The sequence below is a fragment of the Prunus persica genome, chromosome G7 (genome assembly GCF_000346465.2).
Source record: "Prunus persica cultivar Lovell chromosome G7, Prunus_persica_NCBIv2, whole genome shotgun sequence".
In the NCBI taxonomy this organism is placed as follows: domain Eukaryota; kingdom Viridiplantae; phylum Streptophyta; class Magnoliopsida; order Rosales; family Rosaceae; genus Prunus; species Prunus persica.
In genome coordinates, this window is record NC_034015.1 from 11815289 (window position 1) to 11839089 (window position 23801).

General features: G+C 36.6%; 5 protein-coding genes across 10 annotated transcripts; 1 reads left to right on the top strand and 4 right to left on the bottom strand.

The window, feature by feature from the left end:
• On the bottom strand, positions 1728-6766 carry LOC18771333. The gene is made up of 6 exons (XM_007202639.2): positions 6566-6766; positions 6417-6467; positions 4060-4111; positions 3927-3985; positions 3740-3785; positions 1728-2126 (listed from the first exon to the last, which is right to left on the bottom strand). The coding sequence occupies exons 1-6, from the start codon at positions 6689-6691 to the stop codon at positions 1984-1986; spliced, it is 477 nt and encodes a 158-aa protein (XP_007202701.1). The 5' UTR covers positions 6692-6766; the 3' UTR covers positions 1728-1983.
• LOC18769743 (dirigent protein 21) lies at positions 9201-10363 on the bottom strand. The gene has a single exon (XM_007203112.2). It carries the CDS (start codon positions 10041-10043, stop codon positions 9405-9407), a length of 639 nt encoding a protein of 212 aa, XP_007203174.2. The 5' UTR covers positions 10044-10363; the 3' UTR covers positions 9201-9404.
• LOC18770207 (dirigent protein 21) lies at positions 12277-13254 on the bottom strand. The gene has a single exon (XM_007204082.2). The coding sequence runs from the start codon at positions 13203-13205 to the stop codon at positions 12609-12611; it is 597 nt and encodes a 198-aa protein (XP_007204144.1). The 5' UTR covers positions 13206-13254; the 3' UTR covers positions 12277-12608.
• Positions 14861-16483, top strand: LOC18771170 (60S ribosomal protein L21-1). The gene is made up of 2 exons (XM_007202619.2): positions 14861-15190; positions 16007-16483. Exons 1-2 carry the CDS (start codon positions 14954-14956, stop codon positions 16262-16264), a joined length of 495 nt encoding a protein of 164 aa, XP_007202681.1. The 5' UTR covers positions 14861-14953; the 3' UTR covers positions 16265-16483.
• LOC18770468 (serine/arginine-rich splicing factor SC35) lies at positions 18194-23310 on the bottom strand. Of its 6 annotated transcripts, none has more exons than XR_002272725.1 (10): positions 23003-23310; positions 22844-22929; positions 22681-22759; positions 22210-22289; positions 22006-22072; positions 20748-20819; positions 20037-20261; positions 19756-19936; positions 19527-19655; positions 18194-19249 (listed from the first exon to the last, which is right to left on the bottom strand). XR_002272725.1 is itself a non-coding variant. In XM_007202401.2 (8 exons), exons 1-8 carry the CDS (start codon positions 22917-22919, stop codon positions 19650-19652), a joined length of 786 nt encoding a protein of 261 aa, XP_007202463.2. In that variant the 5' UTR covers positions 22920-23309; the 3' UTR covers positions 19308-19649. The 6 variants fall into 6 exon arrangements, 1 of the variants encoding a protein (XP_007202463.2); XR_002272726.1 differs by having other exon boundaries at positions 18194-18474; positions 19041-19249; positions 22844-23309; XR_002272724.1 differs by having other exon boundaries at positions 18194-18810; positions 19041-19249; positions 22844-23309.

Sequence of the window (23801 nt, forward strand, 5' to 3'; positions counted from 1 at the left end):
CCATTCTACCTACCAAGGCTTTTGGATTTAACCCAAGAGGAGAATTCTACAGTCTACGGTCCCATGTGAACGGTGGTCATAGGGGTAGATTAGCATTTGCATTAAATGCCAAACAGGCTTGTTGAGCATGTGGTCGCATCCGTAGGTTCTGTTAGGTGTCAACTCTCTCTCTCTCTCTCTCTCTCTCTCTTCTTTTTCAAATTTTCCCACGAGGGAATTACATCATGCTAGCTAAGATCGCTACCAAGGTAACTCAGAGACCTGCTGTCTAAGTCATATTACCTTACCCAGTAGCGGAACCAGGATTATATGTGTGGAGGAGTCGAACCGTAATACAAGTATAGAAAAAAAAAAAAAAATCGATCTTACAAAAATAATATATATATATATATATATAAATGGACATTTTTTAGAACTTTGTACTTAATTTCATGTATCAAAACGAAAAAGTCTATTGATAAAATCTCATTTTCCTTTAAACTATTTATTTTCTATTCCCCTTTTTTTTTTTTTTGTCAAACTATTTTCTATTCCCTTGGCTCATCGGTTTGATTATTAGAGGATTACTACTTCCTTTTTTTATGTCAGTTGTGTAATGGGCCTACAAACAATTTACATATAATTATAAATGAAGTTATTTATGGATTGCAAATTGGGGGGCCATTAGAATGGTTATATGGTTCGCATTGTTAAATATATGAATTAAAACCCAAGCTTTACTGTGTTGAGAACAAATTGTGGAGGGGCCAGGGCCACCTCAGGCCCTAGAGTACTTCCGCCCCTGACCTTACCCTACCTGTAATAGTTACACAACTCCAGACATTCTCACAAAATCAATTCAAACAATACAATGTACATTCAAAAGAAGGATGTTACAGTCAGTCGTTCACATGTGTACGAATTCTTATACGTAAGTTCTTGCAATTGATACACTGAGCCTCAACAGTTAATGATCGCATGCGCGGGTCTCACCGTGACACAGCCCATGTGCATTCTAGTAGCTGGAACTATATTTGTAATGGTAAGTACACTTACTCAACATCTCCGATAACTTCCACGGTAAATAGTTTCGATTTTCAGTTTACTATTTTAACCATTAAAATATTATTCTTTTGATATTAGTTTTGCTGAAATAAAGGGTATTTTAGTGACATACGCTATAAACTTCGAAGAATTGACACTGGCAGCTCAGGGTTTTTTCTTGGTCTAATAATATCCCATCCAATATCCAACCAAAAGCAATCAACTGCTTTACATTTACTTTAGCAGTAAGTAATCTTTTCATCTTCACCTTTTTGAGGTCCCCATGGTTGGAGAAGTAACTATACCTCCAGGTTTGAACTGTACTGCTCTACGTTTATGATGCTTTCTGCTCAAAGCTGAAATTGTCTGTAAGGACAACATATGCCAATTCGTGGCTTGCATACTTCTGTACTTTATGATGCCTCAACTACTTCAAAGGTGGGCCTATGTTTGCTGCTACAAATAGGAACCTATAATGCCTCACCCACAAGCACAACTAGATTTGAACAAATTCCTCAGATTTCACTTGAGCAAAATCACAAGCTATAATATGGCTGAAGGTAGATCTGTGCGTCTCAGATTTACAGTTGCTTTCCTCACAGTATAAACACTAATTGTGGTCCTTGCTAATATATTATGACTTTGCCCCTTGAATTCCTGTATCACATTACGCTGTCATTGTCACAATCAATGGGTATGGCATATACTAGCAATCCTTCATGATGAGATTATGTGATGTGATGACAATTTTTCCAATCAATTTTTACCTTATCTTCGTACACGTCAAACAAAATAACCAAACTGCGGTCAATGATGTAAAATCATCTGTATAAAGTATTTTTTACTCACTAGAATAGTAAATCAAAGAACAATTGTAACCATAGAGAACCTAGAATTACACGTATATAACATCAATTACAAAATTGTAGTAGAATCTTTAGTACGTGCACCTGCAAGAAATCATCTGGGTCTTTCTTGCCGAGAGCGGGAACTGTGAGCTTCTTCAATATGCCGAGTGAGAAGTGAAATCCCATAGTGTGAGGCACTTGAGGTAGCATAATAGGAAGTCACAGTGAGTTGAGTAAACCTTGGAAGTGCATAACCTGCAGAATCCACATTTTCAGGGAATTGAAAACGTTTCATCCAGAACTTAAAAAGAAAACCTTCATTGCATACAAAACCTAGAAACTCATGTGTATACAGTCCTTTATAACACGGAGTGGCACATACTGAATCTTGTGTCAACTGATAAACTCAAAACCTAACCCAGATACAAATTGCAAATTCAATTACTGCTAGTTAAATTAGTCATGGAATTCTATATCTCAAGGTCTTACAACCGAGCACTATGAGATTGGATTGTGAAGGCAGCTTATTGACAGACAAGGTTATACTTGTATTGTACCCAATCTCAAAAGACTATGGAAAGAAGAAGACTCGCATACCAATACGAGATGAACTTCAAACCATTTGGCTCTCACTGTCTTGAAACTATGCAAACATGACCTATAATATTACTCCAACAACAATGGTTCTAGCAATGCCACCTGAAGTGTGCAAGATGTAGAACCATATATCACTAACAATTAGTAATTGCCTCTTTTCTAGGCGACAGCTATTCTGAAGCCCCTACTCATAGGATTCAATGACACTAGATTCAACCAATAAGAATTGAATTTTCAATTTCAGGTAGAAGGCTGTTTGCAGTGGTTTAACCCAATCAATGAGAAATTATGGCATGGAGATATGTGATCCATGATATCCAGGTGCTTCAGTAACTAAGGCTGGCCCTTTGTAATTGCAAGTCTTTATTTATGTATTATACGGTAGAAACTTCATAACAGTGGAGATTAATGTTCATGCTACTAATAGTTAAAAAATAGAAAGGACATCATGTCATTTTGACCATTGACATACACTACTGCTAGAAGTGTAGGCATCCATACGATGCCAGGCCAATAGCCATGTATGGGCACAACCCCACATATGTAACTATCCAATGGGCAAGTTGAATCAGAAGAACTAGAATGTCATCTTAGATTTACTGAACTTCATAAATTTAAAAAAGTTTAATTGCTTTTGGTCATCATTTACGAAATACAAGTTCTTCAAGAGACCTAATGTACACTAACATTTAAAATTTTTAAAAATAAAATCAAAATTATATGGGGAAACGTCCACTATACCGCTCTTACATCAAACATTTACCTATCCAAAAACTAAATTCACTGTGGTCATTATACATTACCCTAACTACCCACCATGACTCCACATGCTCATTTTTTCTCTTTCTACAACTACTGCCCTCAAATTATATGTGCATCGTGTGTGTGTAAGCCATCTAGGCTTTTTTTTAATTTTAATTATATATATATATGTATATAAGTGACATACTGATGTTACAATATCATAAAAATGCCAAATGAGACTGAAGTTAAGAACATTGGGAAAAGATATTTAACTCAGGGTCTCAGATACGGAGAAATGTATTATATACATAGAAGGAACTTGGCTTAGTCTAAACTAGGTACAACCAAATAATTCAAGCACTTCTACTTTTATAGTACTTAACCAGTCCATGGCTGCTAAATGAGCGAACCATTTAATAAACAAAAAACGAAAAGAGCAACAACAAAGAGGAATGTAGAAAGATTCATCACGATCCCACACTAATGTAGACTTCTTTTAATCAAATGGAGAAAGACAGGATTTTTACCTCCAAATGCAGCACTGGCACCCGAAAACAGTAGCAGTGGAGGAAGCTGTGATTGAAAAAACAAAAATGAGCTAATTTGATGCACATAAGAATATGAATCTTTTTGTTTCTATAAATGCCAATATAACTTGAAGTGCATGGCAGGTTCAAAGAATGGGAAAACAAACAAGAAGGATATGAGACCTACCCCAACTAAGAAAGGAAGCCACTTTGGGCCCTTCAATCGATTCTGAAGGTACGGGATCCCTGCAATCAAGTAACACTAAGCAATTTGCATATGAAAGCCCATAGTCTGCAAAGACAAAGGGAATAAAGAATACCTGTATTGACGCCATGAACTGCACTAAGCATTCCACCAATACCAGAGCCAGCCTATTCATACAGAAAATACTACAAAAGGTTAATCACTTGCATAACAAGCCACATCCATATTGATGCAGGAGCATCTACGAAGCTCTCTAAGATTACTTAGGCCCATCAGTCAATTGAGCTAGGGTTCTATTTAATTTAAATTATTAGGTACTTCTTTTGTTTTCCTATTCTTACTAGGATTTGGTTTAATTTCCTATTTAGATTTTTAATTTCCTATGTCAATTAGGTTTTCTGTATTCTAGTATAAATAGGCTAATTAGAGACTCTTGTATTTAGTTTTTGTTGATGAATATAATTTCAGACTTTAGTCTATAGAGTTTCTATTGGGATTTTGCCCTAGAACTCGGTTATCTTTGTTCCAACTTCGATTCTACTGCGTTATCCTTCTATCCTCTGTATTTTGGGTATGTTTGGGTCGCTGGACAGCAGCTTATAGCCACTGCCCTGCATCAAATTGGTATCAGAGCCAGGTTAATCCTTGTTCCACAGCATGGCTGGACGTGCTAGAGGTCGTGGACTAGGGAACCAAGCCCAACACAGAGATGGCTGAGATGTGGCGTATGATGGAAGAGTTGTCGAGAGAGGTGCAAGCCCTCCAATGACAGGAACGCACGGATGCCTGTATGGAGATTCCGGAACGCAACCGTGAACCCTTAGACATACCGGAAGGTGGTCATAAGGATGACTTTGAAGAAAAGGTAAACCCCTTTCATGAAGCTGGAAACCATGATGATGGTGATAGAGGCAGACTGGAAGGAGCAGTTCGCTCTAATTCTTCAGTTAGTTACCTAGATTTAGATGTTCCTCCCGTATTTGATCGTTGTTTAGAAGACGATTGTGAAGTTTGTTTTGAGGTGGAGTATACAAGAAAGTCTTGAAGGAACCTTTAGAGATGAGTTGACTTCTTGCGATACTTTTGAATATGTTGATTTTCTTGGGGTTGATGCTTTTGATTTGGAGATTGCCAACAACTTCGTTGATCGTGTCAATCTAATGGCTTTTGGATTGAACAGTTTTTGGGCTGCGAGGTTGTATGCAGTAGATAACTTGAATTGTTCTAAAAGGATTAAACATTCTAAGTATCTATTTCTTTGGAGTGGGAAGGTTCAATTTCAATGCCAAAGTTCTACAGACAGTTTATGTAAGTGGAGGTTGTGTTTGGACAGTTTTCAGCAAAAGGTTGGAATTCGAGGATGAATTCTTCACAATCCAGTGAAATTGATGCAAGAAAATAAACATAAGTATTCATGAGTGGTTCAATATTCAAAATATCTCTTTGTTTGGAAAGGAAGAATTCAGTTTCAAGCTTCTCATGGAGTATATTCAAAATACCTCTTTGTTTGGAAAGGAAGAATTCAGTTTCAAGTTTCTCATGGAGTCTTCGTTGATAACAGTTTAGACTCGAGGATGAGTCTCTTCCAACCTGGGGAGTTTGATGCAGGAGCATCTACGAAGCTCTCTAAGATTACTTAGGCCCGTCAGTCAATTGGGCTAGGGTTCTATTTACTTTAAATTATTAGTTACTTCTTTTGTTTTCCTATTCTTACTAGGATTTGGTTTAATTTCCTGTTTAGGTTTTTAATTTCCTATGTCAATTAGGTTTTCTGTATTCTAGTATAAATAGGCTATTTAGAGACTCTTGTATTTAGTTTTTGTTGATGAATATAATTTCAGACTTTAGTCTATAGAGTTTCTATTGGGATTTTGCCCTAGAACTCGGTTATCTTCGTTCCATCTTCGATTCTACTACTTTATCCTTCTATCCTCTGTATTTTGGGTATGTTTGGGTCGCTGGACAGCAGCTTATAGCCGCTGCCCTGCATCACATATTACCAAGTTTATGTAGACTGTCCAATAAACATACACTGAAACATGATCGTTGTATATACACCTAGACCAATGACCCTAACATCACAACTGCTTTCAGGTACTACTTCCATCAAATGAATCAACCGTTCACCATGGGTTTATGCCGCATTATGGACATTAAGTCAATGTCAATAACATATTGTGATGCAGATTATATTAGATGGTTCCGTAACTAATACCAACCAAGCACATAAAAACAAGCCAAGGAGCATCGTTAAGATCTCAGAGTTACACATTTAAATGTTGTAAATCTTTAAAACTCAGACCCCAATTCAAAAAGTGTTCTACTCCAAATTTCCATATCAAAACCATGAAAATTTTCACAATGAAAATAAACTGCTACATCAAGAAACTAAATTTGGATATAGTGGGTAGCTGATAAAACGAAAGGGAACCAACTTCACACAAATTGGGGAGGAAAAAGAGAGAGACTTACAACAGCAGTGGCGTCATGAAGAACAGAAGTGATGGTCCATTCACCCTTGTCCTGAAATATCAAATAAAACAGAGCCAAGTCAGTTCTTCCGACTGTAAAATCCTCATAATCAAATCCTCAAACAGGTAATCTGCGTTATGGGTTGGTACCGAATCATGGTCCAGGAGACAGAGACAGCGAGGGCAGCGAGGGGTGCCAAGGCCTGGATTCATGGTGGGATCATGATGCAGATTCCCACTCCTCAGCTTCTGTTCGTACACCTCTCTCGTCCCCATATTTTTCAACTCCCAAGCGGCCAAACCTGCGCTCGCACACCAGTTCTAGGCGAAGAAAAAGTAACTGGTTCAGTGCACTGTTCATTAAATAAAACAAAGCCCCTTGGCCCAATATCATATGGGTCTCAGTTTGACAAAGCTTTATGAAGTAATGGGCTTTCTAATTATAAAACTGGACTTTCACAAAGCCGTATAAAGTAATGGGCTCTCTCGCTGACTGTCACTGATTTGGATGTTGATTTGAGACCATTCGTGTGATCGTTTATTTTGTTGGTTACAAAAAGATGTGTTGGTGGTCTTCAATTTGTCTATTTTTTCGCAAAGATTATCTTTAAGTGGAGACTTAAAAAATAATTCAGGTGATTGAAGTAAAATTCGTGTATGTTTCAAAATTGCATATTATGGAATTATGTTCTTAATCAAACAATAATAAAAAGGTGGCAACACTTTAGAAAAATCAAACTAAAATGTTCTTAATCCAGAAACACATAAAATATGAACAAAAGATGAAATAAATAGTGTGATCACATAAGTCATGCTTGTACAATTTAAACATAAATAAATGATTGATGACCTACTGACCAAAATTTTGCGTGATATGGTTCAATAAAAAAATAATGCTTGTTGGAAATTGTATGTTAGTGTAAAATAAATAAATAAAAATTATGTTTGTTTATAGTATAAATGGAACACTATTTTTTTATATAAATGTTTTTTATTTGAATATTTTAATTTATTTAAGATATCGGAGTGAACTAAATATACAAATCAAATTAGAACTCTTACGCAATATGCTTTAAATATCCTTAGACGCATCAAAAAGATTTATTGCGTTAAATGTTAGTTGCAAAATTCTTGCAAAATACAATTTAGTTTTCTTTGGTGTTGGTTGTTGGTTATAGCGTTTATTGTTTATTGTTTATTGTTGATCTAGTCTTTTTGTGGAGCGAGTTAAGGAAATAAATTTTCCCTATCCAGAGAGAGAACTCTATTTCTTCTATGGCGTCTTCATGGCAAGAGCTTGTTCGCCAAGTTTGAACTCCCACTTTATCATCGATGACAACTCTCTTCGATGCTAGCAACTGCGTTTGATCATTTCCCGCACTTCTTTCAATTTCTTTACATTCTAGCTGAAGGAGAGACTTTACATTTACTTAGAGAGTTAACAACCTTAAAGGTAAGACAGGCAATCATTCTCTCAAGATTGAACATTTGTTTGGTATGCTTCTGATTGAATGATGACAATTTCCTTAAATGGAGCTTTTAGCTTGAATCGGTGCTCTCGAAGGTTACAAATTATTTGGTTATTTTGATGGTTCTCTGCTTCCTCCACCGAAATTTGCTATTCTTACATCAGAGATCACAACTGCATACAAGGACAAAGCTTTACTGAGTCTATTTAAAAGCCTAAAAATTCAAATATAATAGTAACATAATAATACACATTGCATTGTAGTTTATATTCTATAAGCCTAACAAATACCCATATAAAAGTAACATAAAAATACATACTGTGTTGTAGTTTATATTTTACAAATAACAAATACCAATATAGGAGTAACGTAAAAGTACACTGCAATTTCTATTCTATAAACCTAAAAATATACCAATGTAAGAGTAACATAAAAGTACACCATGTGTTGCAGTTTCTATTTTATAAACCTAAAAAAATACAAATATAAGAGTAACATAAAAATACACATTGTGTTGCAATTTATATTCTATAAACCTAAAAAAAATTACCAATATAAGAGTAAAGTAAAAGTACACACTATATTGCAATTTAAATTCTATAAACCTAAAAATACCAATATAATAGTAATGTAAAAGTACACATTGTGTTGCAGTTTCTATTCTATAAACCTAAAATATAAGAGTAACATAAAAATACACAATGTGTTGAAGTTTTTATTATAAACCTAAAAAAATATCAATATATAAGATTACAATAAAAGTACACAATGTGTCGTAGTTTCTATATATTCTATAAACCTTTGATTGTTAATATAAATATTTGTAAATTAACACATATCATAAAAACAAAATTAGTGTAGTGGTTTGCAATTGAAGATTATCCTTTGAGGGTCAAGGGTTGAGTACCTTCAAGTACACAAAATTTGCTCTTTTTTTAGGGTGAATAAAGGGTAGCTGAGGGTGGTGGTGTTGGGTGCTCGGCAGGCGACGGCCGATGACAGTGGGCAATTGGCTAACAGCAGTGGGTGGCAGCCGGAGGTGACTCATCGGACATGTGGTGTTGTGTGATTAGCTTTAAATAAATTTATTAAAATATAGAAGTAGCGCAATGTATGAAATTTTAAATTTTTTTTTAATTAAATACTATATTTTAGTCATTAAACTTATTTAAATTATATGAAATTATATTATCATCTACCACAATAATAAACTTCCTATTGATTTTAAACTTATGAATGACCAACATAGAGAAACCGTAATTACTTTTTAAAAATACGTACATTAGTCGTACTTACTAATTAACTAGGGCATCAAATACTATAAAGACCAACTTGATTCTTTCTAATCAACACGCGTGCAGTTGCTTTACTATGACAATTGATTGCCATTTTCATATTTCTACACCAACAACCCAAAAACCCAAAGCCCCACCACTTCCACCAACCACACTGTGACCAAAAAAACACTGTGAAGAACATTGTCGATTGAAAGAAAACAAACCAAAGCAGAAAACAAAAACTCAGTAGTGGAAAACAAACACATCATACTCAACAAGAGCATCTCCACTTGTTGCATTGAACTTGAGAGTCCTTGCCTGAACATAGCCACGAGCAAACCGAAAAACCCCACTTCCACCAACAATTGGCATCTCTCTCACAGCTTCAACCACCGCGTTTCGACCAAAAACACTAAGGCTGCTCCCATTAAACTTACCTTCAACAAAGGCCAAGTTCATGGTCATCAACAAAGCATCCTCACTTTGTGAAGCAGACCCATAAATCCCTTGTGCTCTTCCCACAAGCTTGGAGCTTCTTTCGGGGCCCACGGTTAATGGGTCATCAAACATGGCTATGGAGCCAAATAGGGTTGGGGATTTTTTGGATGTGGGTGTTTGGGCAGCCCAAATGGCAGTAGGGTTTGGACCGCTGACAATGTCATGGAAGTAGAAGTGGAGGTGGCTTAGCTTCTCTTGCTTGTTGAGGCCAAGTGCTTGTAGAGATGGGTTTTGAGAGAAGTTTGGTGATTTTGAAGTGACCATGGTTATGAAGAAGAGAATAGTTAAGGAAATGAGGAGGGATTTGGAGTTCTTGGCCATGGTTGGGAAAATGCAATTTGGAAGTATTGTGTTGAAGTTTTGTTCTTGTGCTTCTGGCTTCATACAACCCTTTGTATATTGGGGTTGTGGGTGGCATTTATAGATTATTGGAGGACGTGTAAAGTAAGAGAAAGCAAGTATGGTGGCATTGTCATTGTGACATAATCGTTTCGACAGCTGATAAGCTCACCTGTTTTATTATTAAAATTTTCATTTGAAAATAGTATGTTTACATGATTTTTAAAGGGAGTTAAATGACTCATTAGTGTAGTGGTTTGAAGTATTTACTTTCTCAGGCAAGGTTCTAGGTTCGAGTTCTAGCATCCGTGTTGTGTGTATGAATTTAATATGCTATCGTCACTTTCAATTGGAAATGTCCTAAAAAAAAAAAAAAAGGAGTTGATTTTTCCACTCTTTTGTGCTTTTTAATCAATTTTATTTTTTTTGTTCTTTTTCTTTCTTATTCTATTCTTACCCTACATTAATTTCTTTTTACTTCACTTTTATATTATTTCTTTTTCTTTATGCTTAATTTTTCAACTTGCACTCTATTTAATTTTTTTTTTCTTTAACCGAGTGAGAAATAATTAATATTGTATATTTTGTCTAGGCAAAATTACATAGGCCACATGCTGCAAAAACTCATGCCCCAGGAATAAACCTTGCAACCATAGTTTTTATTTATTTATTTAAAGGAAACAAATTTTAGATGGCCACAAAGAAACAAAAATGCATCTAACTGCACATTTTTACATTTTCTTTTTCCATGTTCTTCTCCCTCTTCTCCCTCTCTTCTTTGTCATAATCATTCGGAAAATAGATATTGAATGAAAAAAAAAAAAATTGATGAACTTGTGAACATGAATTCATGAGTTCTCTGAATTTCGAAAAATGAAATTGAGTTTGAGACTATGAGTTTCAAATTCACATTAATGGAGTTCTTTTTGTTTCATATGAGATAATTTCATATCTTCATTTTATTTGGGTACCTTATCATAAAATACAAACAGCCAGGGATTGAAGAGAAAGAAAAAATAAAAAAGAATTCTTCTCATAGAAATAATTTAGCATTCTAAGTCTGTAGGGGAATTCAAAAGCTTGGGTTTTATTGTTGTGTAATAGTGATGATGGAGAAATCCAAAAGCTTGGGTTTTGTTCACTCTCATTGATTGATTGAGTACTCATATCAAAACATTAATGAAGGGTGAGGGTAGAATATGAAAGAGTAAGAACAAAAAAGAACAAAATTGATTAAAAAGTTTTAAAAAGCAAAAGGGAGTGTAAGTGGAAAAAAGAGGAGTGGGAAAATCAGCTCCCTTTACGAATACAAGATTCCTACAGATTTTATAGGTATTTAATTGAGATTGTAATGAATTTTAATTGACTTTTATAGACTATACAAAAACTTCGACGGGATTCAGTATGGATTTTAATGGAATTTGTTAGATTTTAATCATAGAATTTAGTGCATTTTCACATATTTTTTCTACGGACTCTCATGAATTTTTGGGTGGTCCACTCTTTTCTCGAGTTTTTATAAAAATAAAAATAAAAACGCAAAATTTAACCCCCAAATAAAACTTTCAAATATAGCAAACAACGCACTTAAATTAACGCAAATGCCCTCTAAATTAATTATAACTCAATTACACCTAAAAGCTAAAACCCAAAATAGCAGAAGCACAGAAACAAAATTGGCTTCGTCAATTCAATCATGCCTATGAATCCTATGATAAAAACAACAATGTAATTACCAAAAAGAAGAAGAAAAGGAAAAAGCCGATGATTTCACAAATCTAGGCAATAAAAATCATCTCTGCGACTATGGCTTGAATCAGTGGGCTTGGGAGGTTTTTTACAATAAAAAAAGTTAAAGTCAATTTCTTGACATAATAATTTTGAATCAGTGGGTTTGGATATTTTCTCATGAACTCTTATAAGTTACAGAACACATATGTTGTGTGTAGCTCATCTTTAGGTTTCTTGCTGCTTTGTTGTCACAAGTATATACTTATCACCTGTAGTTTAAAATAGTTCTTTATGGTATCACGAAATGCAAATGCTTCAAAGTTTGGTATTGCTCGGGAAGCAACACAAAATATCAGAAGAGCAAGCAAAACTATGACTAAACCAAAGGCAAGGCAGAATCTAGGTGTCACAATAGCCTATGGCTCGGAAGAGCATGACAATTTGCTTTTTGGTTTACGTTATAAATTAGAAGGCATTTGAGTCAATTTAAGTAAATTTTTGACTATAAAACTCCATTTTCTTACACGCCATGCCATGTGAGCCTTATTGGAATTTACCTAGTGTGGGTCTGCAGTTCCTATTATAAATTTATTTTAAGAAGTATCGATATTTTATTGAAAAGAAATCATAAAGAGACACTTTTTTTTATTGAAAAAATAAAATAAAAGAAATCTTGAATAAAGTGAGAAGAGACGCATGAAGAAAACCACTCTTTGTTTTCTATTGGTACTTCCAAGCCCATTCTCAATCATTTCTCGCAAATACTCTATCTCTCTTAACCTCACACCGAAAATCAACACAAATGGTGGATGGATTTCATATAGTGTTACAACCCAGAAAAAAGAAAAAGAAAAAAAGTTAGCAAATACATCAGTTAAGTTAATAATGGAAGACATAAACATTATACTCCACAACAGCATCTCCAGTTTCGAAGTCAACCTGGTGAGTGCTAGCATGAGCATAGCCTCGGGCGAACCGGAAAAGCCCGCTTCCGCCTACTATCGGCATCTCCCTCACTTCGGATAACACGGAGTTGCGCCCCAGCACACTCAGGGTGCTACCATTATACTTCCCTTCCTCAAAAACAAAGTTGAAGGCCATCAAGAGCCCCAACTCACTCTGTGAAGCTGAAGCATAAATCCCTTGGGCTTTTCCCACAAGCTTGGAGCCCAGTTCAGGCCCAACAGTCAATGGGTCGTCCATCACGACCACAGCACCAAACACAGTCGAGGAAGTGTTTGTTGTGGGTGCCTCAGCAACTCTAACAGCTGTAGGGTTTCTGCCACTCAATATGTCATGGAAGTAGAAGTGGAGATGGCTCAGTTTCTCTCTCTTTAGACCATGTTTTGACGGAGATAAGGGTTTTGAGAAACGGTGAGCCTCTGCATTGGCAAGGGTTAAGAAGAAGAAGAAGAAGAGGAAAATGGTTATGAAAATGGTGTAGATAGAATTGAGGTTTTGCATGGTCTTGGCCATTGTAGAGAAAAAGCGAAAAGGGTTTTAGGGTAAAGGATCAATGGTTTCATTTTGGGCAACTCTGATTATATATAGTGAAAAAAAAAAAAGGGATTAATTAATTAATAAATAATTGGCATATATAATATATTTATTTTCTTATACAATAATGTGGAAAAGAAAGAGGTGTGACAAAAGTCTAGGCTGTAAACATCCATAAGTCTTCAATCAAGAAATTTATTTTCCATTCTTTCTGCTTATAATTTCCACGATTTGGTAGGAAAAGGAGGCTTCAATGCATTATTTAAATGATTAAAAAAATTCTTGTGTTTTACAACCAACCGACTAAAAGATCAAAAGGTGCAAAGGACCATTAATATAGTGGTTTAGAGGTTTACTCTCTCAGGTAAAATTTTGGATTTAAATTCTATAACATCCGTGTAATGTGAGTTTATTATACTATTACTCCTCTCAACGAGAAAAGTTTTTAAAAAAAATTCAAAAGGTCAAATGGTGCACGTAGAAAGTACAGAACGAAGTGAGATGGAAAACCTGGGTGTTAGCTAAAGACGACTTAAAACTGAGAGTCTTTTGTGGAAATATGCAATTGCTGCCAGAAAAGAAAAGTGTATACAAGGGGCAAGAAAATGGACCACAGACGACGAAACGTGCCCCAAGTCTATTGGAATAATGCAATTTTGTGAGGGAAAGAAAAGAATAGCATGGTCCATGCCTGATGGTTCCATGTGGTCCTCATTCCAAGTCTTCTACGTGGTCTTCACCAAAAAGTTGGAAAAGTGTCTACCATTGCAAAAGCTTTTACCCTGTATGGAAGGATGGTAATTAGATTGACCTTGGTGGCTTCCATGGTTTCATCCCAATTAAACTATATGCCAATTTATCCTGCACTTAAAGTCTTGTTCTCCATCCATAAGTTCGGTAATGCCTCTGAGTACCATTCTTAGGGAGGTCAGGAATTCGAGTCTTGTAAAGAACTTTCTGAAGAGAGTTTTTCGTAAACAGTGATCCGGCTAAGAATGGTAGCCCACTAACTACCATTTTATGTAACAAAAAAAAGAAGAAGTCATGTCCTCGATTCCTCACCTAACATCGCACGTAATAAAAGAGAATGGTAATTATTTTGGTTTGTGAGATTTCTTTTTTTTAGTTTAGTGGTACAATACTTATCATCTCATATCTAAGACAAGAGTTTGATTCTTGCCATAGTTAAAAGTGCCTGTATTAGAACAACATTGAATTTTTTAAAGTGCTTTCTAGAAAAAAAAACACTAGTTGTTGAAGAATCACTTAAATCGCTTTTATGACCCACAAGCATTCTCAAACAGAATTTTCACCTAAATCTTCCGACTGAAAAAAAAAAAAAAAAAAACTCTATGAATGGAGCCAATTTTTGAGACTGAACTGGGCCTAGAAAATAACTTGTTTTCTTTCTCTAGCAAGACCAAGACACAACAACAACACCTACCTTTAGGTAAATGTTGGGTCAAGGTTCAGATTACAAGCCAAACTTGTGGCCCATTATTCTTGGGCCAGTCCAATGAAACAAAATTCTTCTTGTTGACAGTGTAAGCCCAGCCCACATCTCAACCCCAAAATCGGATCACCGAAACCCTACCCCGCCTCACTCACCGCACATACTATAAAAGCAAGATTACACATCCACACGCACCCTCATCGTCTAGGGCTTTAGCAGCCACTCTCAGAAAGAAACCTCCAAACCTTAGAGAGAGAGAGAGAGCAGCTCAAAAATGCCGGCTGGACACGGTCTCAGGTCTCGTACTCGCGATCTCTTCTCGCGGGCCTTCAGGAAGAAGGGTTACATCCCTCTTTCAACCTATCTGAAGACCTACAGGATCGGCGACTATGTCGACGTCAAGGTTAACGGCGCCGTGCACAAGGGTATGCCCCACAAGTTCTACCATGGACGTACTGGTCGCGTCTGGAACGTCACCAAGCGCGCCATCGGTGTGGAAATCAACAAGCAGGTGATTCATTTTCGTTGGGTTTTCTGTATTTTCATTTTTGGACTCTGAGTTGTTGTTTGAATGATGTTTGATGATTTGCTTCTGTGGAATGGTTGTCTGGATTTGTGGGTTCTTGTTGAAATTTCCGAATATTTGGTTTGATTTCGACTTAACAGTGTTCAGTGACATCTGGGTACATTATAGCTAGCATTGTTGTGGTTGTTGTTAGGCGGAAATGGGGATTTTATGTATATGTTTATGTGGCTTGTGGCTTTCAGATGGTTTTAGTTTATAGCTGCTAATTGTACTGTTGATGTCTAGATAATGCTGAATGAGAAGCTGGGTAATACACCTTGTTAGAGAATGGCTTACTGTATGTCAGATGTTTATAACTCACTGCAAGGAAGATCGAGAAAAGTTGTCAATAATGTTCAGCTTCTATTGGGAAATAATAGCTATAGAAAGCTTTGTGCAGATTATATATAGTTTATGCATGTCTGCTGGATGTGTTATGACGTGTTTGAATCTGTTTTTCCTTTATGGATCGGGAAATTAGGTTTTTAATTTATTTTCCCTTATGGAAATAAAAGATTATGTAACTTAGTGATTCTAGAAAGAACCATTTTTGTACAATGGAGATAATGTAGGTTAATCCTTTACTTGGATCAATCTTGAGCACCGTAATTTTGATCATTGTCATAAATCTAGTTTCCTTTTGTCTCATGATTTGAGGAATTCTATCCTGCTTTTGCCCTGATGCTAAATGATTGTTGTATGTTTTATTTTGCAATCGATTATTGGAAGGTTTACACGTTGTATGCTTGTGCATGATATCAGGTTGGCAACAGGATTATCAGGAAGAGGATCCATGTGCGTGTGGAGCATGTGCAGCCTTCAAGGTGCACTGAGGAATTCCGTTTGAGGAAGATAAAGAATGATCAGTTGAAGGCTGAGGCCAAGGCAAAGGGTGAGGTCATTAGCACCAAGAGGCAGCCTAAGGGACCCAAGCCAGGTTTCAGGGTTGAAGGTGCAGTCATGGAAACTGTTACTCCCATTCCTTACGATGTCGTCAATGATCTTAAGGGAGGCTATTAGATCCATTTTACGGTTGTGTTGGTTATCACCAAGAACTGGTCTAGTTTATTAAAATGTTTCTTTAGTTTTGTTTTCTGAAAATTTTTGAGGTACTTTCATCTGTCGCAGCAGAAACTGCTTAGTTTAATGTTTTATGATACATGATGTTTTCAAGTACAATTTTGTGCGAATATGGAAATCTTCTGGAATTACCTATGATATTTGTGTTTTGTGCGTTAATTTTTTTCTGATTATTTCCAGTACTTGGTTTGCTTTGAAAGTGTTAGAAATAGCACCTCGTGGTTTGCTTTTTCAATGATCAAAGTTTAATTATATCAGTCTCTTTTACACCTAAATTTGTTTTGGATTGGACTAAATTCTGGGCTCTACTATGTCTTTGTTAATTGTCTTCATCTAAACACTCACACATGGTTTGTCTAAAATCATTTGAATTTTTTAAAGGTTCATAAATCCTACATTGCTTACTTTCTACGCAAGTATGAACTTGAGAAACTTCAGCTTCAAATGGTTCTTTTGGATTAATGAGCAAATCTTAAACTATTTACTCCGCATAAGTCGTGAATTTTTGGATTCAGCTGGCATTGTTTGCTATGTGTATGTATGGTTCAACTCTTTCACCCTCTATGGTCTTACGGGATTTGAACGCACGACCAAGGACCATGTTTTAACCGTAATCTTTCATCCTCTATCGATGATTTATAAATCCTCTGCCCGGCTTGCTACAAGAATGATTTATAAATCGTCTGTCCGGTTTGCAGAAATTCTTGTAGCGTGGCACTAGATGAACTCCCCTATAAGATAGAATCAGAAGCATTTAGTGTGAAGTCTACCATGTATTGGTTTAAGAAAAGAATATAAGGTGAGCTGGGCTGGGGTTCCAACTTCAAACAAAGAAACCTTGCTTTCCAATTACTCTTATTAATTTTGTTCTCTCTCAACCCAAAGGAACATTGGTTTTGTACCCAAAAAAATAAAAATAAAAAAAAGAGAAGTAAAATTGGTACCTTTACTTTTGTTGCTGACCAAAAGAAGATCTCTCTGATTGTAATTATCCAAAGTATTATTTTCTGAGAACTGATTCTCTGTCTCTGAGATAAATAAATACAGCCCAGTTTTCTTCCTTTTCAGAATTTTCTGTAAGAATCTTGGCCACCGTATATAACAAGACATCAGCCTTTTTTAAGGACTCTTTTATCTTACAACTTAGTTACAATGATGAAGCTTTGAGTTTTTTTTTGGTACCGAAGATGAAGGCATCCTTCACATTCTACCCTATCCTGCTATTTCTTCTTGTCTCAGGTACCTTCTCTCTTAACACCATTAACCTATTGCTTTCAATTCTTTTTTTCTTCTTCATTATTTCGGGGTTTATGCTCATAACTTTGTATAATTCAGCTATTGTTTTTTTTTTCCCCCCTTTTAATTGGGCAGTTGAATTTGGCACTTGCTCAGTGGTTCGTGGCGATGCACGCGCCGTGAGGATCCCGGAGCACTCGTGCCATAAGCTGATTGATCAATCAATCAGATGTGAGCTGCAGAATTGCATCAAGGAATGCTCCAAAGAACCATCTGGTGTTGGAGTGTGCAGAAGTAGAGTCTGTTTTTGCACATACTATTGTAAGGATCCTCCAAAGTGATTATGAGTCATTTACCCTCTCCAACTTTTTCTTCATCTTTTCATATTTTCTGAGAACCCAGAACACAGAAAACTGACGAGCCTACAAAATTTCGAGTAATTTTAGCAACATTGGAAGCAAATTTAAATGACAATGAGTTGCCTGAGAGCAGATCTACTGTGTTTGCAAACATGCAAGATCCAAGCTCCAGTTTAAATACCAGCCTAAATGGACAATCAATAATGCGCTGACAAGTAGGGTCGTATGGCAATTTCGGATATATGCAGCACATGAAAAGCAACAGATCTTATAATTAGAAAGGAATGAAAGACTAATGAAGGATCATTATATATATGAGAAAAAGCAAAATAGTTTGTGTGTCAGATCAGGCGTTGTCAATGTACATATTTTGCCACTTTTAATGGAGGGGTGACTAATTCGAAACATAGGACCGGCAACTGTCAATCCATGTTACAGGCATAACAAAACAAATCTTTCGGTATCAGCACACGCCAATCAGCCATTGTCAAGGCCCCAACTGGTAATAGCCTACCCGAACCCCATCGTAAAATAGCAGCAACAGCAAGCTGCAAGCTGCAGGTGGTTATTCACTAGAGCTTCAGTCACCCAAAAAATTATTACGATACAACAAAATACAGATCAGCTGCCACTTCACAGCTAGAGCCTCGAACTTGTGTGAGACAAGATCTATGTAAATTCATCACAAAGGTTTATACAATTTTAAACAGGTTGGGACTAAACATAGTAGTCTTAAATACCCTGAAGAAATTAAATGTAAACTTTGTTACCATTTCTCATTACTGTGGCTGCATATAGTTGAGCCCAGCATACAAGGTTTCATAGTTAGTATCCACAGTTCATGCCTGGTATCCGCATCCGGGTTAATGAATCACTTATGTGCAGCATCAGCTACAGGTAAAGACCAGTTCAACTTCTACCATCACAGCAATTACAAACCATTCAGGTTCATAACGAACTACACATCAATCTCATATGCAGCATGAGCTACACACAGGTTAAGACCCACTTACAGCCACCACAGCAACTAAAAACTCCTTTCATGGACTATCAGGTAAAACATTAAAATCCTAGAGTATATAACACTTTTCAGAAACAAAGAGCCAAACCATATTTCTTACCAACATTTATTCGGTATGGAGAAAAACAGATTAAGTTATTGGCCCTGCAAACAGCTCTCACTGCCAAAACAATCATACTTCTAAAACCAGCATACTGCTGCAACCAGCACCACAATCACGACCATCCATCTACAAATTAGAAACAGCACCCACGGCTACAAATCAACATCCTCTTATCCAAGCCTCAATCACTCTTTTCACGAACATAACTATAAAACCCAAGAAATAGTTCGTGATGAATCAGTCCTATAAACTGAACCAGACAACTTGAGACCAGAGACTCATATATCAGTAACAGTGTAAGGCGGGAACAAAAGTGAACATTAAAATTACACACAAATATAAAGATGAAAGGCAGACACACTAAGAAACCACACAAGCACATCCTTCGTAAGTACTGAAATACCAAATCTACAAATCCCAGATCAATAAAGGATATATAAAGCTCAGCATTAAATAGTTAAATACTAAAGAAACCAGTCCTACCAAAACTAGCACTCAAGACACCTACTAAAACAACACATTATGATCAAAGATCCCTGACATCAGCAGAGCTGCAAGAAGTACACAACTCAGGGTGCTTCCATCATTTCCATACAACCAGAAACATCAATCCTGCAAAATCGATTCAAGAGTTACCAGTTCAATGCTTTTCCACCCATGAAGGAAAAAGTAATCGTTCCAGAAGCAACAAAAACTGTAGACATCAACTCACATCAACATCTGAATTTCGAGGGGATGGGGTACGAGAATCAGCAAGACGATGGCGTGGTGAAACAATTCGAGAAGTAGGGGAATGTCCATCATGACTACGTCTATCAGGGGTGGCACTGCGGCTCCTGATTAGTGGGGAAGGACTCTTATGAGGACTAGGGCTACGCCGAGCAGGGGAGACACTACAATACAGATTAGTATATAAATTTAAAATAATCATAAAGGAAGAGCCGGTATTTGATTATGAACATAACTTAAATAATGATTAGCAGAGCTTAAAACCTATCAATGGAACGACTTCGAATTGGACTCCTACTTCGACTCCGCCTTTCATCATCATAGCGAACTCTTCTCCTGCTCCTATAGTAATCAGGGCTGGCACTGCGGCTCCTGCTTCGTCGACGATAGTCTCTGTCCCTCCCATGGTATCTGTCACGGTCAGACCTATCCCAACTCCTACTGCGACTTCTCCTCCTGTAGTCACGGTCTCTGTAGTCATCCCGGTACCTGGAAGATTTTAAATAGTACATATCACACGTTCACTTGTATATCAAAAGCTGGTAAAAGAAATCAGGACAATTATTAATATGATCTCAGCATGAATTATGAACTTGATTTGCAAAATCTGCAAAAAAACACATTTGGATTTGAGTAGAAACAAATGAACTAATAGCCATGATATTCATTCTCCATACCATCCATTCAAATTGGCGAGTTAGATACATAAGATTGGTTAGAGACATTATTTCATATTACATTGTAAAATTGAAATTATAGAATAAAAGGAACAATATCAAGACAGTCTTTCTTGCTCAAGTTAAAAATAAAGTTACATGAAAATGAAACTAGAAAATAAAATCAAGTCAACACTAATTGAAGGACGGCATGAAATGATTAAACTTGACAATGGTAAAATAGAATGTTCAGTTCAGGAACCTTCAAATTATATGACAGAATACAATCCATCACAAAGGACCAAGGGAAGAGACTAACCTTCTCCGAGGACTGCGACTTCTTGACCTGTACCTTGATTTTGGTAGAGCTTCAGTAATCCTTCCTTTCTGACTGAAACAAGGGAGACCAGGTAAAGAACGGTAAATAGAAGCTACATAACAAACAGAATTAGCTTTTCAAGGTTCGAATTCATTATCAATGCAGTTCAAATAACGAGCCATCATTTCAAGTACAACTTACTGTAAATATACACAAAAGTGTCAACTACATAAACCCCCTAAACTCTTAGGCCCTTTTCAAGTTAACCCCGAACTATTTAGTGTTTACGAACTCATACACGAACACAAATAAACCTTACATATGGACCATTCCATTAACAAATCTGTTAAGTGTCTGTGTGGACAGTGCGGTCCCATATGTCTGCTTACATTGACTCCAAATGTAAGCCACATGTATTTATTAAAAACAAGTGGGCAAAAAAATAATAAAAAACTCTCTCTCGTCTCTATATATCTACTTCTTCCCTGTATTCTTTTTATTTTATTTTATTTTTATTATCTGCAACATCAATCATGACCAATGAACACACCACCACAGCCACCCCACCACCTCTACAATCACCACCATTAAACCCAAGACCACCACCGTTAAACCACAACCACGACCACTGCCACCCCACCAGATCTAATCCGATCCCGATGGCCCCACCTCACTACAACCTTCTAATGCTGCCATGAGCTCCTACGTGCCACCACAGATTGCCCCGTTATTCATAATTTTTTGGTCACTTTTGGAACAAGAAGAAGAAAAATGGCGGATGATGTCATAACCCATTCCTCTGGTCCAGTCATAAGAAAAAAATGGAAAAATGTTTTCCTTCACAAATTTGCAGATCAGACACCTTCAGTTTTGGCTTGGAGGCATTGCAGGTGTGAAGCCAAAGCCATGATTATATGGAATCCTTGCATGATTCCATGCCAGAAACCCTTCTAGTCTAACAAATAAGTTCCACAATCAAAACCCCTTGGGACCAGAATGAGGGCTTTTAAGATTAGTTAAATAAAAAAGAAAAAACAATACATACAAAATTGCCAACATAAAGCAGAGTATAGGATTCATGGAAAACAACTGCAACCTATGCAACAAATAGTAAATAGACTAAGATTTAACAAATAGTAGCAAAAGCATATGGAGACCCTATTAGAAGTTCATAGTTCAGGTACATACAGGTACTCAAGATAAGCGTCAGCTATCATGAATCCAATATATAAGAAACATCCAAAAACAATAAACTTACATCCTCTCCGCATTTGGCCCATATTTTGCAAACTGAACAGTTATCTCTCGACCATCAACAACTTTTCCTGAAAAGTATTTAACATTTTCAAGACAATTAGGAAGCCAAGACGAATTTCTTTTTTAAAAAAGGAAAATTAAACCCAGATAAAAATAATAGGAATAACAATAATAGTAATGCTTCTAAAAATAAAAATGTGCATACCATCGAGCCTTTCAACCGCTTTCTGTGCTTCATCAGCATATTTGTATCGCACAAAAGCAAAACCCCTAGACTCGCCAGTCCTAAACCACAAAAGGAAAATAAATACCCAAATCCAGTCTTCAAATAGAAAAACAATTTACTGAAACATTTACAACAAAAACTTAGGGGAAAAGGACATAATTCAAATTTGCACTTCCTACAAGTTCCTAGTCCTCCACTTTAAGAGAAGCTCAATCGCTCCTCCGAACACAATACACAGATGATCAAAAGCGTCGAATTCCCATATCTTCTCAGCATCCGTGAGAATAAGAAAAATAAGGATTAAATGGGATTACAAACAAGAACAATATCTTGGCAGTTCTTCATTGATGAATATTGTTTTCAAACATAACAAAGCTACTCAATTTCTCCGGAAACAAACATGTTATAGAAAAAAATACACACAAAACAAAAAGCTTTATCCCAACCAACCTTCGGTCTCTGGGGATGAAAATGTCGACAACTTTGCCATACTTATCGAAAAGCGGAAACAGATCATCAGCGCTCGTACCTATTTAAATTAAATAAATCAACAAATTACCGCCATTAAATCCCAAAAAATAAAAACAGGGCAGAAGCAGAGACAGAGACTTACGGAAGGTTATGTTGAGGACCAGGAGAGAGTAAGTGTCAGCGATGTCAGGAGGGCCAGACCTACCAAAGTGAGACATGGTTCTTGCTCTGTAAGAGAGATAGAGAGATTGGGATTAGGGTTTGGATTTGTGGCGAGTAAATTTGGGGGGTAGAATAGAACCTTCCTGAAGAATGGTTGCGGTTCCCCGACTGCAAATATATCCAGGGATGAAGAGGAGTCTGGCCCTTTTTGGGGGTTTTGGTGATTGGATTTTTGGATTTAGGGCTCAAAATCAACCCAAACCCAAAAACCTTTGGGCTATTGATACCCCAAAAAAGAAAAAATGTACAAAAGAAAACCAAATTACACTGACTCGATCACACAATAATATGAACCATTTGTTATAAATTGAGAGGAAATTGGAGAGGAAATTGAGAGAGAATTTAGATGGAGAGAGAGAGAAGTTTTTCTCTTCTTATTTCTTCTGATTGTGTGTATATTAAGTAGGGAAGGGGGGGAAGCCTTTTATAGGCATTTGGGGACTCCACTACTACATTATTTTACAACACTCCCCCTTGGAGACCACAAATGATACAGAATATGTCTCGTTAAAAACCTTGCCAGTAAAAATCCAGTGGGACAAAAACTGGTCAAAGGGAAAAAGAGTACATAATCATGTGTAACATAAAATTCTATGTATATTGACGCGCGTGCGACACTGCCTCGTTAAAACCTTGCCAGGAAAAACCCAGTGGGATAAAAACCTGGACGAAGGAAAAAGAGTACAATGTTTGAAGATCTTTATTGATAGCACGCTCCCCCTGATGCTTGGCAAAATATCTTTAAGTCATACTGTTGATCACCTTTCTGAATATCGTAGTTGACACTGCTTCTGTGAGTCAATCTTGAGCGACACTGCCTCGTTAAAACCTTACCAGGAAAAACTCAGTGGGATAAAAACCTGGATGAAGGAAAAAGA

What these genes read in the sequence shown, in the direction of transcription:
- LOC18770468 (XM_007202401.2), bottom strand. Translation starts at nt 22,919, where the DNA reads ATGTCTCACTTTGGTAGGTCTGGCCCTCCTGACATCGCTGACACTTAC. An exon ending in TTCATCCCCAGAGACCGAAG is followed by an intron (nt 22,290 to 22,680) that starts GTTGGTTGGGAT and finishes TTTGTGGTTTAG; the next exon opens with GACTGGCGAGTCTAGGGGTT. An exon ending in CGAAGTCGTTCCATTGATAG is followed by an intron (nt 19,937 to 20,036) that starts GTTTTAAGCTCT and finishes TCTGTATTGTAG; the next exon opens with TGTCTCCCCTGCTCGGCGTA.
- LOC18771170 (XM_007202619.2), top strand. Translation starts at nt 14,954, where the DNA reads ATGCCGGCTGGACACGGTCTCAGGTCTCGTACTCGCGATCTCTTCTCG. An exon ending in GTGTGGAAATCAACAAGCAG is followed by an intron (nt 15,191 to 16,006) that starts GTGATTCATTTT and finishes GCATGATATCAG; the next exon opens with GTTGGCAACAGGATTATCAG.
- LOC18769743 (XM_007203112.2), bottom strand. Translation starts at nt 10,043, where the DNA reads ATGAAGCCAGAAGCACAAGAACAAAACTTCAACACAATACTTCCAAAT.
- LOC18771333 (XM_007202639.2), bottom strand. Translation starts at nt 6,691, where the DNA reads ATGGGGACGAGAGAGGTGTACGAACAGAAGCTGAGGAGTGGGAATCTG. An exon ending in AGTTCATGGCGTCAATACAG is followed by an intron (nt 3,986 to 4,059) that starts GTATTCTTTATT and finishes ACTTGATTGCAG; the next exon opens with GGATCCCGTACCTTCAGAAT. An exon ending in GGCTTCCTTTCTTAGTTGGG is followed by an intron (nt 3,786 to 3,926) that starts GTAGGTCTCATA and finishes TTTCAATCACAG; the next exon opens with CTTCCTCCACTGCTACTGTT.
- LOC18770207 (XM_007204082.2), bottom strand. Translation starts at nt 13,205, where the DNA reads ATGGCCAAGACCATGCAAAACCTCAATTCTATCTACACCATTTTCATA.